General features: G+C 43.9%; 2 protein-coding genes across 3 annotated transcripts; one reads left to right on the forward strand and one right to left on the reverse strand.

Moving 5' to 3' along the window:
- The first annotated feature begins 9,862 nt into the window (after nucleotides 1–9,862).
- On the forward strand, nucleotides 9,863–11,556 carry LOC149383571 (wall-associated receptor kinase galacturonan-binding protein). The gene is made up of 4 exons (XM_089628916.1): nucleotides 9,863–10,402; nucleotides 10,557–10,953; nucleotides 11,173–11,232; nucleotides 11,333–11,556. The coding sequence occupies exons 1-4, from the start codon at nucleotides 9,995–9,997 to the stop codon at nucleotides 11,377–11,379; spliced, it is 912 nt and encodes a 303-aa protein (XP_089485042.1). The 5' UTR covers nucleotides 9,863–9,994; the 3' UTR covers nucleotides 11,380–11,556.
- Nucleotides 11,557–11,665: 109 nt separating this feature from the next.
- On the reverse strand, nucleotides 11,666–15,230 carry LOC149383572 (tryptophan biosynthesis 1). 2 transcript variants are annotated; one of them, XM_089628914.1, is made up of 11 exons: nucleotides 15,029–15,230; nucleotides 14,628–14,845; nucleotides 14,407–14,550; nucleotides 13,662–13,823; nucleotides 13,226–13,309; nucleotides 12,946–13,134; nucleotides 12,736–12,826; nucleotides 12,548–12,607; nucleotides 12,340–12,458; nucleotides 12,056–12,190; nucleotides 11,666–11,942 (listed from the first exon to the last, which is right to left on the reverse strand). In XM_089628914.1, exons 2-11 carry the CDS (start codon nucleotides 14,832–14,834, stop codon nucleotides 11,907–11,909), a joined length of 1,227 nt encoding a protein of 408 aa, XP_089485040.1. In that variant the 5' UTR covers nucleotides 14,835–14,845; nucleotides 15,029–15,230; the 3' UTR covers nucleotides 11,666–11,906. The 2 variants fall into 2 exon arrangements, with proteins under 2 accessions (XP_089485040.1, XP_089485041.1); XM_089628915.1 differs by lacking the exon at nucleotides 15,029–15,230 and adding an exon at nucleotides 14,974–14,992.
- Between the last annotated feature and the right edge of the window lie 810 nt (nucleotides 15,231–16,040).

Below are 16,040 nucleotides of genomic sequence, written 5' to 3' on the forward strand. Positions count from 1 at the left end.
TGAAAGAGAACGTACCACCAGATTTGCGCCTACCACCATACATGCCGGAAATGATGAAGTAACTAACATGTTCCACGTATTGAGAGATGAAATCCGAGAGTTGCAGGCAGCACAGACAAGAACCCCCTTGGTGAGAAGCATGATCGAGGGCGTGGCTTCGCCATTCGCGGCACACATGCTCGCTAGCGACACCGGGGGGAGCTTCCGTCCGCCCACCATGCCGCTCTATGACGGAAGCACAGACCCTCTTTACCACATCCACCAGTACCAGACCAACATGAGGATGGCGGGACAATCCCCGTCAACGATGTGCCAGGCATTCTGTCTCACCCTCACCGGTACCGTGTTCGAGTGGTTCCAAAGGCTCGGGCGAGGGTCCGTGCAATCGTTCGAAGACCTCCAGGAGATGATCCTCACTCGCTTCTCCGCCTCACGGGTCCGGAGAAAGAAAAAATCATACCTCCTGACGATCAAACAGGGCGGCTCCGAGACGCTCCAACACTACCTCAACCGGTTCATCGAGGAGTCCAACAAGGTGGACGATTACAAAGACGGCGACGCTGTCTACGCCTTCATCGACAGCCTATGGGCTGGCGACCTTCTGACGTCGCTGGTAAAGCAGCGACCCGCTACGATGACGGAGCTCATCTCCCAAGCTACCCAGCACATCTCCGTCGAGGAGTACTACGAGAGTCGGAGGATCCGCGAGAGGGGAAACCGGCGCAGGGACGAGGACGAGGTCGACGACGACCAACGAAGAAAGAAAAGCCGGGGCGCCAACACCGCGGCTTCGAACGTCCGACCCCCGCCAAGACAGAGACCCCTACTAGTCGAGAAGTTCCAGAGGAACGCCGACTTCACGCCACTCAAAGCTACGCCGGATCGAATTCTGGCCTTGCACGGGGACATGTTCACCGAGCCCCGACCCATGGCGAAGGACCCATCAAAGCGCAACAAGAACAAGTACTGCCGTTTCCACAAAGACCACGTTCACCTCATCGCCGAATGCTTCGAGCTCAGGAGGCAGATCGAAAGTCACATCCAAAATGGCGAGCTGAAGGAGTTCGTGATGGCCATGGTCGCCGATCCGGACCCCGCGCCGAGGAGACAGGTTCCCCAAAACGACAGGCGGCAGGAACGTGGGAAAGAAGTTATCGCGGGTGGAAGCAACAACAACAACACCCGAGGTAACGTGGCCAACGCCTCACTCAACTTGGTGACCACTATCTTTGGAGGGCCAGAAATGGGAGATACCGCGCGCGAACGAAGGAAATATGCGCGAGCGGCGAACAGAGAGGGTCCCTCCCACCATATCAACCTCACCCAGAGCACATGCCCGATTACGCCATACGAAACAATCCACTTCACCGAGGAAGAGGCCCGCCAGGTGATGCAACCGCACAACGACGCCATCGTTGTCAAGGCGCAAGTAGCAAACAATATGGTGAAGAGGATTCTCATTGACAACGGGAGCTCAGCCGACGTCCTATTCAAAGTTGCCCTCGACCGGATGGACCTTGGAGAAGTTCGTCCAACCCCAGTCAAGACCCCGCTCTTCGGGTTTGCAGGAGAGTGCGTTTACATGGAAGGTTCCATAAGCCTCCCAGTCACATTTGGACAGGAGAGGGGAGCCCAGGTCACGCGCCTGGTGGACTTCCTAATTGTGGACCGACGTTCCGCTCACAATGTCTTCATAGGGCAACCAACGCTCAACAGGCTGCGCGCGGTCACCTCAACATACCACCTCCTCATGAAATTCCCGACACCGAAGGGAGTAGGGGTAATGCGAGGAAGCCAAGCCGACTCCAGGGCATGCCACGTCCAGGGATCCCGCATCAGGAAAGGAGACGCCATGGTGAGTGTCATATGTGAGGTCGGAGACGGCCTCTCAGGCGAGATCGGCAAGACGCAAACACTCGAGGACCTGGACCCGCGAGAAGAAGCCGACTCCAAGAAAGTAGAGGCGTCGAGCGACCTCGTACCTGTGATACTCGACGACGCCAACCCCGAACAGGTCGTCATGATCGGAGCACACCTGCCAACCGAACTAAAAGATCGGCTCGGAGCGTTCCTCCAAAAACACAAGACGTCTTTGCGTCACGCAGACATGCCGGGGATCGACCCAGAGATTGTCACCCACAGGCTCAACGTACTCCTTGGAGAGAAGGGAAAAATCCAAAAAAGAAGATCGTTCAACCCCGAAAGGTATCTCACGATCGACGAGGAGGTCGGGAAGCTAATCACCGCTGGATTCGTCCGCGAGGCCAAGTTCCCTAGTTGGGTCTCTAACGTGGTCATGGTGAGAAAGTCGAACGGGAAGTGGCGAATCTGTATCGACTACACCGACCTCAACAAGGCTTGCCCGAAGGATTGCTTCCCCCTGCCGAGGATCGATCAGCTGGTCGATTCCACCGCAGGGCACGAACTCTTGAGTTTCATGGACGCCTACTCGGGATACAATCAAATTAGAATGTACGGACCGGACGAGCTGAAGACCACTTTCACCACCGATCGAGGCCTATTCTGTTACCAGGTGATGCCGTTCGGGCTAAAGAACGCCGGAGCCACTTATCAGCGCTTGGTAAACCAAATGTTCGCCAAGCAAATCGGGAAGACGATGGAGGTCTATGTCGACGACATGCTCGTCAAAAGCCTCGAGGTGCCTGACCACGTCAAAGACCTGGAGGAGACCTTCGCCCTTCTCCGAAAGTACAAGATGAAGTTGAACCCGAACAAGTGCGCGTTCGGTGTAGAGTCAGGGAAATTCCTGGGATTTATCGTCAACCAGCGAGGCATCGAAGCCAACCCCGAAAAAATACAGGCACTCCTGGACATGAGGTCCCCAACCAAGGCGAAGGAAGTCCAAAGCCTCACTGGACGCATGGCTGCGCTAAGTCGGTTCATCTCCTAGGCCACCGACCGATGTCAGCCTTTCTTCCGAGCCATCAAAGGAGGAGCCGACTTTAAGTGGACCGAAGAGTGCGAAACCACGTTCCAGGACTTGAAGACATACTTCGCCACGCCACCGCTCCTAGCGTAGCCCAAGGACGGCGAGACCCTCTACCTGTACCTCTCTGTGTCGACGAGGGCGGTCAGCGCTGTCCTCGTTCGAGAAGAAGAGAAGATACAATGGCCCGTGTATTATGTAAGCATGGCGCTCCTGGACGCTGAGACACGATACCCGGAGATAGAGAAGCTCTCCCTCGCTCTGACGATGTCCACAAGAAAGCTTCGACCATATTTCCAAGCACACCAAGTCATAGTCAGGACCAGGTACCCAGTCAAGAAAGCTCTGCAGAAGGGCACCTCAACGAGAATGGCCGTCTGGTCCCAGGAGCTAGGAGAATACGGGGTGGAATTCCAGCCAAGGGTCGCGATTAAGGGACAGGCCGTCGCCGACTTCATCGCCGAATTCATTTACGATGTGAATCTATGCAAAGACGAGGAAGGCAAGCAAAAAGAAGAAACCGCGGGGGACAAGGATCCGAAAAAGAAAAGGAAGGCCGCTCCCGATGGGCCGGTCTGGAACCTGCACGTGGACGGAGCGTCCAATGTCCGCGGGTCAGGGGCAGGAATCATCTTCGTCAACCCGGACGGAGAAAAGCTCAAGTACGCCATCCACTTCCAATTCAAAGCCTCGAACAACGAGGCCGAATACGAAACCCTCCTAGCCGGACTCGACATAGCCAGGAAGCTCGGGGCCGAAAACCTTAAGATCCACTGCGACTCGCTCCTCATCGTCAACCAAGTTAAGGGAGAATACCAGGCGAATGAGGAGAACATGGCGGCGTACCTGGAGGAAACCAAGCTCCGACTAGAGGCAATCTCCTGGTACGAGATCGTGCAGGTCCCTAGGGGTTCAAACGCTGAGGCCGACGCTTTGGCTAGGATGGCCTCTGGCTGCGACAGCGAGGAGTTAGGCAAGGTACCTGTCGAGACCTTGAAGCTCCCGTCCACCACCAAGGAAGAAGTGAACCTGATCGAAGAAGAGCCCCAACCATACTGGATGACGCCGATCATCAAATACCTCCGCAATGGCGTCCTCCCCATCGACCAGGCTGAAGCTAAGAAGGTGAAGTATCACGCACACAAATATGTCTGGCGAGGATCCACACTCTATAAGAGAGGGTATTCGCAGCCACTCCTCCGATGCCTGGACGAGGCCGAAGCCGACTACGTCTTGAGGGAAATCCATGAAGGAATTTGCGGGAATCACTCCGCAGGTCAGTCCCTGACCTTGAACGCGCTCAAGCAAGGCTACTTCTGGCCAACGATGAAGAAAGACGCGTTCAGCTGGGCGCAAAAATGCGACAAGTGCCAAAGATTCTCGCATATTCCGAGACAGGCCCCGGCCCTATTGTGCCCGATCCTTGTGGCACGTCCATTCGCGAAGTGGGGGGTGAACCTCATAGGCAAGCTCCCGATGGCGTCCGGCCAGCGAGTCTAGGCGATAGTCGCCATCGACTACTTCACAAAATGGGTGGAGGCGGAGCCTCTGGCCACAATAACCGAAGCAAACACTACAAGCTTCATGTGGAAATCGATCATATGCCGCCATGGCATCCCCGCCTCGATCGTCACCGACAACGGCAGCCAGTTCGACAACGCGATGGTCCGAAGGATATGCGAGCAATTAAAGATCAGCAAGACCTTCTCCTCACCACGCCACCCACAGGCAAACGGCCAAGTTGAGGCCGTGAACAAAACGATCAAGGAGACTTTGAAGAAGAAGCTGGAAGAAAAGAAAGGCGCATGGGCTGACGAGCTCCCCTTTGTCCTTTGGGCTTACCGGACAACCACGCGGACCTCCACAGGCGAAACGCCTTTCTCCCTCACTTACGGGGTTGAAGCCGTCATCCCCGTTGAGATCGGAGCGTCGTCATTCCGAACAGAGACCTTCGACGAAGACAGCAACAACGAAGCCCTCCGAATGGAGCTCGACGTGATCGAAGAAATGAGAGCTGAAGCATTCGCCCGCATGGCCGCACAGAAGAGGATCGTTGAGAAGCACTACAACTCAAGGGTCAAAATCCGCCGTTTCGCCGAAGGAAGCCTCGTCCTGAGGAGGGTGTTCCAAAACACCCAGGTTCGCGGAGCAGGGGTACTCGGGCCAAACTGGGAAGGGCCTTACCGAATTCGAAAGGTGATACACAACGGAACTTACCACTTCGACGAGATGGACGGCAAGGAAATTAGACACCCGTGGAACGCGGAGCATCTCCGCCAATACTACCAATAGACCGTGGTGCCAAGGCACCTGAAGGTTGGCAAGCGACGGAACCTGAACGACAAATCAAGTCCTTTCAAATTTTTAGTTTTCCAAAAGCGACCACCGGCCCCAATGAACTTTGAATTTTTCAAAAGCAGGCCATGCGCCCAATTAATGAATAAAGTCAGAATTCGTGTTCAGTTTGCAATCTTTAGCTCCTACATTTTCATACAATTTAAAAAAAAATTGCATAAAAGCTGGGGGTTAATAGAGTAGTCCAAAGGGCTCAAGGAAGTTCGGGATAAAGCCCAAAGCGTCCAAGAGCTTCAGAGGATCTTAGAATCGTAAAGAGGGAAACAATGCTTTGCCTTCTTCTTCGTCGGAAATGCGTTCTTCGTCTTTGATTCCTGGCCTGGAGGTTGAACTCGCCTGGAGGGTCGAGCTCGTCTGGAGGTTGAGCTCGCTCGAAAAGTAATTTGGGCCGATCCAATACTAGGCACGTGACTATTCCAGGCACGCCACGTGTCCTCAAATGTTAAATCCAAAAAACGGCTTAACACTACTGAATATAAACAAAAGGTATTTTCGCCGTCGAAAAAAAATTGAGAATTTAAGTATATCAAAATGAAAACATTAGATATTTATGCCGCCATTACCTAAAAAATATAATAGAAAGTTTGAGTTTTGTCAAAATATCACAGACCTCTATTTTATACTTCTGTAAGCATCGACGAACTGTAATTCCCTCGAGCACTCTTCTCTTAGCTCAAGTAGATTGGTCAACCTTAACTTTTCATATGCGGTGGGCTCTTCCATCAACCTACTAATAGAGAGCCGAGCCGATCGTGAAGTGTAAAAGTACAGAGTACGATATTCAAAAACCTATTCCTACTACGTTACAGACAATGATGAAATTTTGAATATTGATTGTAAAGTACCGAGCTAGATGAGCGGCAAATGCACAAGCAAAAGCGTCGCCTCTTCTTTTGGCATCTTCTGTTCCACCTTCCTCACTTGCCACGGCCTACCATTTTCGACACTGCGAAATGTAACTAAAAATAAAACAAAAATATAAACAAACAGAATACCGTAACCGAAAAAGAAAGCCATTTAACTATCATTTTTTTTTCCTTTTTTAAGTCTTGATTCTAAATTATCTAAGAAATGCCTTTACATATGATGACTTTCTAATTTTTACATTCTTGATTACTTTATAAAGAAACCTTACAAGTATTGCACAATTATAGCATGTGGGTTTACCTTATCAACAAGGTCCAAAAGATGCCGGATAGAATAGTAAACCAGTAGCTTTAGAAGAAAGAAAGAATAAAATAGACAAAATTCGCTATAAAGAAGCCCTTAATGAAGGGATTGTTATGGAGTAATGTCGCTTAATAAAAGTATTCCTAAAACCCCGATGCAACACGCGGGCCTTATCGCTCGTCATATTCTAACGAAGCGGGGCCGTTAAAAGCATTTATTTGTTGAAGTTCAAGTAGTCGGCTCCTACCGGCACACACATCGTATATGTTTCCTTTAATCAATTTCTCGGTCAGCCTTTGATTCTTCACCATTGCAAGCTGCAAAAGAAAAAGGAACCATAATGTTGGTCACTATTACTATTTCTTGACCATACAAGTGTTAGCCTCTGAATATACTCCTTCTCTTTCAAATTTGCTCCTCCAGTTTCCATCCCACTTTTGAGCCTAGTGATTATCAAAGGTCCTTTCAAGTTTTCGAGTCCCATCAACTCATCTAACTTTATGTTTCATGTTGCGATAACAACATCCTCACTCAATGGAAAGTATGGCAAAGTTTGAAGATTAGTCATTTGGCTCACTCCTCTTGATACGCAAACAAGTTTCGATTTGAGTTCAAGACGCTTCGATTGACATGCTTATTTGTGTCTCTTGGCAGTTCACGGAGAAAATTGCAGTGATTAAGCTTCAAGGTTTCCAAATTGACCAACTTCATAATAGAATTGGGCAAGATTTTCATCAAACTTCCCGAAAAATCAAGGTCTCAAGTGCGTCAACTTGTCGAGACCATCCGGTACTATCGTAATCATTGCTCCACTCAAATCTAACATGCGCAAGAATTTGAAGTTGGACGCTACAGGCTCAAAATCATATGTACATGTATCTTTAGCAACGAGGTTAGTAATTTTCCACGAGTCTAGAAAATGAAGTGAGACACACTTCTTCGAATCCGAATGATTTTTCTTGGTTAGGCTCTAAGTGGAGATACTTGTTCCCCGCTATATGGCAAGGCACGAACTAAGTTGTGTATTTTAAACCATCTCACCTCGTCATCGCCAGATATTACGGCTTCTTGAAAGAAAGATCTACAATACAGCACCATAAAAATTCTCATAACCTTTCTCTTCCAAAGCTTTTCGCTCATTTGATGAGACAACAAAAATCCCTTGCACTGCCCAAAAATCTATGAGGTCCCTGATAAAGATTTCATAAACTTTCTTAAGGAAAGAACAACAGACAAACAAATGCTTCAAATGAGATGGAAGAGAATCGTAACGCAACTTCAAAGTTGGCAGAATGTTATTCTCTTGTTAAGGCAGGCTCGAGATTCATTCCCGAGGAAAGATTTGGATCTCTAATTGATTGCATGCTCCTTATCTTTTTTATCGCTAGTGGAATCCCTTCGCATTTCTTCATGATCTGCTATCCGGTTTCCACAATGTCGGACTCTGTAGGTTCTGGAGCATTTCCAAAGGCCATCTTCTTGAGCAGAGACTAAGATTCTTCGTCACTAAAAAATATCAATCGATATGGCTGCACTACCTTGCTTGTGAGCTTTGCAACGCGTTCATTGCATGTTGTAGTAATTATTCTGCTCCCGAAATCTCCGAAGATATTCAATATTCCCATCAAGTCATGCCACTTCTAATGATTTCATTCCACTTATAAGAATGTATCGCTTTTCAGTCAAATTCTCTTTCAAAGTCTTTACCAACTCCTCCAATGTACTATCATCCACGCTTGAGCCTGTGCTGACCAAGAATTATTCTCGCAATCGCTTTCACTTCGAAGTTTTCAAACATACACACCCAAATACGCTCATGAAATTTTTTCTTCACATTCTCATGGTTGAAAACAGGCTAAGCCACTATGGACTTTCCAAGCCCGCCCATACAAAATATGGGAATGATACTCACCCTATCCTCAACCTCCATGTTCCCCAACAGTAGTTCCAACAGTCTCCTTTTATCCTCGACCCTCCTAATAACACTTTCCTCAGCCACGTACGAATAAGTCTCTTTCACCATCATCAACGACCTCACAATCTCATTACTCGCCTTGGAAGTCCCTCCTTTCTTCCGAGATCGCATATAGTTTGTTCTGGACTTCTTTTATATCACGAGAAAGCTTGTTTCGAAATACAATCTGGTTGGAGGTTGAACAGAAAATGCGCACCACCTTCAACACTTTGTTCTTTGTGGGCATTAATTGTCGACGATGTCCTTCAGTGGAAACTTCGTCCACCAAATCATCAGCATCATTGACGACATCTTTGAGCTTCTCAAGCCAAAGCCGGACTTGGTTGTTGTGAGCTTGTTGTCTCTCTGCATCAAGAAGTACATCTCTGATGGTTGGGAGAGTTCCTTGAAGTTGTTCAAGTTCGTCTCCAATGCTGTAGATTTCTCCAATCTTCTTCATGGCTGCAGAACTCAATGTCATGATAATCAAATCTGCTACGAGGGACATGACTACTTCAACCATCGCTTGGAGCATAAATTATATATAAAAAAACAAAAAATTAGGTAAATAACCAACTAAAACATTTGGAATTACTATATAGTCAACGTTTCGTAAATTTTAGATAAATGGAACTGACTAAACAATGTCAAACTTTAAATGCAACTAATTACCTAATGAACCTAAAAAAAAGCACCTCAAGAACTTGGTTTACAAAAAGAGGGATTTATTGAGCATTCAGTTTCATACACTTTCTTACACACTGGACATATATACAGTTTTATTTCAAGTTACATCTATTTTGACCTCTTTATATATGGGTTTTACAATAGTAATTAAATATGGTATATGCATAGTAACGAAAATTGAGTGAATGTCCACATCCATGCACGAAGGCACGTGAGGAGCTGAACTTGATCTGAAGCTGATGGCAAGTCTAAAAACCACACACATGTGAATTCGCTTAAATTTTATATTTTTGTTATTTTTAAGAGAAAATGTGTTCTCATCGTATAATAAACAAGAAAAAGAATGATTTGCAGTTTTTTCCTCCCAAATCTTAAACTTGAATCCCTTTTTTCTTAATACCGCCAAGTCCTGGACCAAGAAGCGAATCCATTAAAGCACCCCATAAAAATAAATAAATAATTAAATAAATAAAAACGTTCTCTCAGCAGTGCCAAAAAAACAAATTAAAGCTAGCAGGATATCAAAGAAGCCACTGCCCCAGTAATCGTCTTTAACAAACAAAATAAAAGTAGAGAAATTCACAACTTAGATTCTGAAAGTAGTACATGTGATTAAAGTTCATTCTCGCTAAAAAAATAAAATGTAAGTAATAATATATATATATATACACACATATATATATATATACACACACATATATATATATATATATATATATATATATCTAGTTCCCTTCTTAACCAAATCAACCAACGAAAGCAAGGTATCATTTTCTCTTTAGTACTACTACTAACTGTCGTCTCACTCTATCTCTCTATCTGATCTCTTCCCCAATTTCCCTCTCTCTCTCACAATCAAAAAGAAAAAAAAATCACAGCCAATGATCAAGATCAATATAGTCCAAATTCTACTCATATCACTAGCCCAACTAACACTCGGCAATATCTATTCCAACCAATGTAGATCCTATTGTGGAAACTTGACAATAGATTACCCTTTTGCCCTCCGCACCGGGTGCGGACACCCGGGCTTCCGCGACCTCCTATTCTGCGTCAACGAGGTCCTCATGTTCCACGTCAGCTCCGGGTCCTACCGGGTCTTGGACATCGACTACCCCTACCGTGCCCTGACGCTCCACGAGCCCCACTTGTCAACGTGCGAAGCCCTCGTCCTCGGGGCCCGCGGAAACGGATTCTCCCTGGAGCCGTGGCGGGCCCCATATTTGACCCCCGCCCCGGACAACGTGTTCATGCTCATCGGGTGCTCGGGTCGGTCCCAATTGTTTCAGGTGAAAATTACTCGAGCCACCTCATTTTAAAAACGTTTTCGAGAATACCTCAATTTTAATTTTTATTCATGAAAATAGCTCATTTATTATGAAATGTTATAAAATCCGAGGAATTCAGAAAATTACCGTATATGAAATTTCCTCCGTGTTTCAGGGCTTTCCGGCCCAGCACTTGCCGTGCAGGAACATCTCGGGCATGGGCTGCGAGGAGTATTACAGCTGCCCGGCTTGGGACTTATTGGGCCACAGAAGGACCGGATCGGGCCCGGGCCCGCCCGAGTGTTGCTCGTTGTCTTTCGAGTCCATCAAGGCCATAAACTTGAGCAAGCTCGAGTGTGAAGGGTATAGTAGTGCCTATAGCTTAGCCCCTTTGAGGCTTAGTGGGCCTCAGAGTTGGGCCTATGGAATTCGCGTGAAGTATTCGGTCCAAGGAGAAGGTGAGTTTTGTAGAGCGTGCGAGGCCACCGGAGGCACGTGCGGCTATGGCACGGGCGACATTAAGCAGTTGTGCATGTGTGGGACCTCTAATTCAACCTCAAGTTGTGATTTCAGTAAGTAATAAATAAAAAGCTTATATATCTCAGATCTATTAGGTCATAAATTTTATGGGCTTTTTAAAGCCCAATCAAAACCTTCGACTGCTCCAATGACCTAAGATTGTGAAGTCTATTCGAATATCTTGAGTATGTAACAAATTGATTTCTATATTTTAATAATCGTTAGTTTTGACGATTTACAATTTTTTTCCTTCTGCTTGTTATCACGATTAGATCTAGCAGTGAAGGCGTCCTCAAGCAAAGGGGTGTCTAATATGGGAAATAAAACCATAGGTATCTTATCTATCTACACTTTAATTATTTTATTATTATTATTTTTTTATCAAATCTACACATAATTTTAAAATATAAATACGGTTTTGATTATTTACAGGTATTTTGATGAGTCTGTTGGGATGGATGATGATTAACTTACAGTAATACGGTGACACAACTTCAGAATCTATATCATGTCAAAGTGGAGCACATTTGCGTTTGTTATTTTTGATACACACTACACCATTTTTTTATATACATAAATATTGATATTACTGAATATGCAGAAGAAAAAAAACTCGGCTTTGAATTATTGAGTACTTGACATATATAGATGTACTCATTCCTTGTCATTCTTTTTTTTTTCTTTTTTCTTTTATTGGCTACTCCAATTTGGCTATTTCTGTTCAAAAAAATATTCCAATTTTGGTAAGGACTAAGGAGATCGACATTGGACATCAAATACTGACAAAATAAATACTTGAATTGTAGCATTCCATAAGTAAATTTACAGACAACAGGTACAAACATCTCGAGCACTTATTGTCTATGCCTAAATAAATAAACACATTCCTTGCAAAAATCGACAACAATTGTCTCTCCTTTTTTTACCTTTTTTCCTTTCTTTGGCTAAACAAATTTATTGATACACATACCTTATTTTTCTCATTCTCTAAAACCCAATAGCTGTCTCATATATCTTTGACAACCAATCCATTTTTCACCCTCTGCAACCAAATAGATAAGCCCATTTATTTCACATCATATATATATATATATATATATATATATAATTAAAAATACTAAAAGCCATTGCTTAATTTCATTTCATTTCACTCACATTAGAGACTTCTATCCACCGATCAAGGGTCTCGATGGCTCTGCCAGATCGCTGAACCTCTCGAGCTAATTCGACCCCATCGGCGAACGAGCTCACATGACAACTAACCAACATCGCTGCCGCGGCATTTAAGATCTGCACCGTCGATTTTTTATTTATTTATGTATATATCATATACCGATCATATAATCAAGTTACTCTTTTTTTTTTTTTTTTGGCATCAATATAATCAAGTACTCATTTCATAAAAACATAAAAATCACGAAGTCAATTAAGAGTCTTACAAAAGCATCGGCTACCGGGCTTTTCTCCCCGGAGAGCACGCTCTTTAGGGCCTTGGCATTGTACTCGGGCCCACCGCCTTTTAAGTCCTCGAGGGTACACCGGGGAATCCCAAACTCCACTGAAAAGATAAAGCGACCTGGTTTCATTTCATCGCAGCAGATTTTGGATCGGAGAAGTAAAAATAGAGTTATTAAAAGGGTCTCTCACATGGGTCGAACGAGAACTTCTCGATCTTGTACTGAGTGACATCAAGGATAAGACCCGGTCCTATGGCACCATCCCGGAAAAGAAAAAAAGAAAAAAAAAAAAAAAGGAATTAATATACTGAAATTGTCATGAAACCGAGAATTTAAAACGTCGAGAGATATAAAGAAGCAAAGACTTGGGAGTTCTACCAAGAGGACTCATTTCGTCCAAGCCCTCGGAGTGAACGACCAACGCTCTTTTCATGCCGAACCGCTGCAGTGCCTTAGCCATCTTTAACACCTATTAAAAACCAATGGCTTCGATAACTAAACAACACTATTACAGAGAGAATTTATATCTTTGAGACGACGAGAGAATATTAAACCATTTATTTCACAGAAAAAAAAATATGGACTCACTAAATCCTCGGCATAGACACCGACAACGGCGTATGGGACTCTCGCCGGATTAAGCATCGGCCCGAGCACGTTGAACACGGTTTTCACTTTCAACTTCTTCCGGACCGGTCGCACGATCTTCATTGCTGGATGATATATCGGAGCCATCATGAACCCGATTCCGGCTTCGTTTACACATCTTTCGATTCCCTGATGATATTATAAATAAATAAATAAATCAAATTACACTTTTCACATCTTCCTCACTAATTATGAACACGAAAAATCTAATAAGCCAAACCTTGGCTTCAAGGTCGATCACAACTCCCATGGCCTCCAGCACGTCGGCGCTTCCACACGCAGAAGAGCTTGAACGGCTTCCTTGCTTTCAAAATAAAACAAAAAAAAATCCACACATTTTTACGTTGTGAAATTTGCATGTGGTAGTGCTTTTTTCGAACTAATCGTAGGAATAATTTGTCTAAAAGTTTTTATCACAAAAATCGCCTTTTTCAAGTTATAAACAATCATATTTCTTGATGTTTACAAAATTGTTCCAATTGTTTATTGTTTGTAGTTTCATTTATATATATCTTGAAAGGATTTAAATCACCCCATTACACTTTTAAGAAACGTAATTTCCCCATTTTTTTATTCACATCTCATCATGTGTATATATATATATAACTACCAAAGCAGACACAATTCTCGAGAATCAAAAGGCGAGAAAAAAGCACCTTTGCGACTTTAGCACCACAAGCTGCGGCGAGAATCGCAGAGCCGGTGGATATATTGACAGTGTTTGCTCCGTCGCCGCCGGTTCCGACGATGTCAACAGCGTCGACCAAGCCCTCGACTTTCACGCTGTACTTGAGCATCGCTCTCGCTAACCCCACGATCTGTTCATTCACTAACATCTATCAATTGACTTTGCTCCACAAGAGAGACGTCAAACGTCATCTTTCGTATCTGATTTTATGTTCGTCACAGGAGACCGGAAAAAAAGAGAATAATTTTACTTTTTTCCCCCTCTAAAATACAGTCCAAAACCACAAGAACGTTTGTTCATTGCAGTTTATATTATTATTGCTGTTTGTAAAAAATAAAAAATAAAAAATGAAATAAAAATGAAAACTGATTGGCGTTCATCAAATGTTCCCTTTTGTCTCTCATTTTATGTCCCTCTCAGCAGACGAAAAAAAAAGGGGTTGGGGATCCGATGTAACAATTCGTCACTCTAAAATACAGTCCAAAAGCACAAGAACGTTTATACATTACAGTTTTTTTTTTCTTTTCTTAAATCTGTGGGTCAAATTCATCTACTTTTTTATATAAAATAAATGTTTACAACCAAATAATAAGATTTTACTACTTGGAATAGTACTTAATTGCTGCTAAAGAAAGTGGAGCTTCGGTGGCCAAGTTTTCTGCTTTCTAAACTGTCTAAATGCAAATTTTTATTGGGAAAAAGAAAAAACTTACTTCCTCATAAGTCTCTCCTTTGGCTCTCAATAATACCAGAAAAGCACTGATCAGAGCTTCATCGGCTCCATTGAGCAAGAAATCCAGGGACGCCTCGGCCTCTGATTCCGACAAATCCACTCGGTTAATCAACGACTCAACCAACTGCCGAAAAATTAAAAAACCAGCTCAAGTATGACCTAAATACCAAACAAAATTCAAGAAAAAAAAATGGATCAAACCTCGTTAATGGAGTTTATTTGCGGGCTGGCATTTTGTCGAAAAGTTGGCAGAGCTCTTAGCTGAGTGCTCTCTCTGCTGTTCCGGTTACTTCCGATTGTACGGACAGAGAATGGGACGGCCGTACGGAATCCTCGATCGATCCCGGGAATGAATGGCGACGAAGAAAGTCCGAATAAACACCGATTCGTTTGCGTACACAAATTCATGTCTTGTTTTTCTTTTCAGGGATGAAATAATTATTAAAAAAAAAAAAACTTGTATTACCAGTGTTTATACTGAAAGATCGAAGTTTAAAAAATGTCCAAGATCTGAGATTAATAATTAAAATATGACTCGATAATATACATTATTGAGAGCAACACGAAGCCAAGTAGTTAGTGTTGAGCTAGCGATATTATACCAGATAACAGAGGACGCGTGAAGTCGGAGACGGCGCGTGAAGCCACGAGCCCGTCTGCGAAGCCGTAAGAGTGACGGTGACGGTGGTGACGTGGCGATGGATTGAGGTCTCAGCTCAGCGTCACCGAATCCCGCCTATTAGGAATCCTCTCTCTCTCACGCCGTGCTTTTCATTCTTTATAATATTAAGATAAAATTTGTAAAATATGATCGATAAATACAAGGGACAATGAATTTGACTTTTATCTAGAAAGTGACCAAGTTATCCATAAAACTAAATAAATGGAAAAAAGTAACACCGGTCAAGGATTTAAATTTCGCGGAAACCGGGCAAAAATTAAAGTTTTGGAGAGTCCCGACACCGGTTCTTAAAAAGTCGGAAGTTTTCTTGAATTTCGCTAGAACGGTAACCAGGACGGAAACCGATTCGTAAAAACCTGTTTGGTTCAGTGATTTTTTCTCAAAAAAATCAATGGTATTTAAGAGAAAACCGGGATCAAAATCAGAAAATGTCGAGAAGTTTTATGATTTTATCCGCTCGGGTGAAGGCGATTTGTCACTATTTTCCATCAAATCTCATGGATTCCTTCCTTTTTTTCCCGACAGTGTGAAGACTACCCTTCCCTGCATCTCGATGGAAAGCGAGCGTGGAGACTGATAAGTGTTCAAATCCTGACGAAATTTAAATCTTGATGAAATATAGTGTTTTTTAATGAAATTTTGTATGAGTTTCTTATAATTAAGTTCAATTTCTTAGTTTCTAACTTGATTATTGGCATTAATCTAAGTTTGTATCGAAATGTTTTCAATTTTGTTGTCAGATCCAAAAATAAGAGTTTTGGTTTGAATGTCTTTTAGGGTTTTTGTTAAATTAGTTGTGGAATATGAATGGTTATGTAAAATTAATTAGTTTTTAACATGAATATTATCATTATTTTGATTTTGTATCCAAATTTGTTTAATTGTTTGTTAAATCCGAATTTAAGATAAATTTAAATAAATGTTGTGTTGTT

The sequence above is a fragment of the Urtica dioica genome, chromosome 10 (genome assembly GCF_054948205.1).
Source record: "Urtica dioica subsp. dioica isolate 48M chromosome 10, U.dioica_male_clone48M_v1_H2, whole genome shotgun sequence".
Lineage (NCBI taxonomy): Eukaryota > Viridiplantae > Streptophyta > Magnoliopsida > Rosales > Urticaceae > Urtica > Urtica dioica.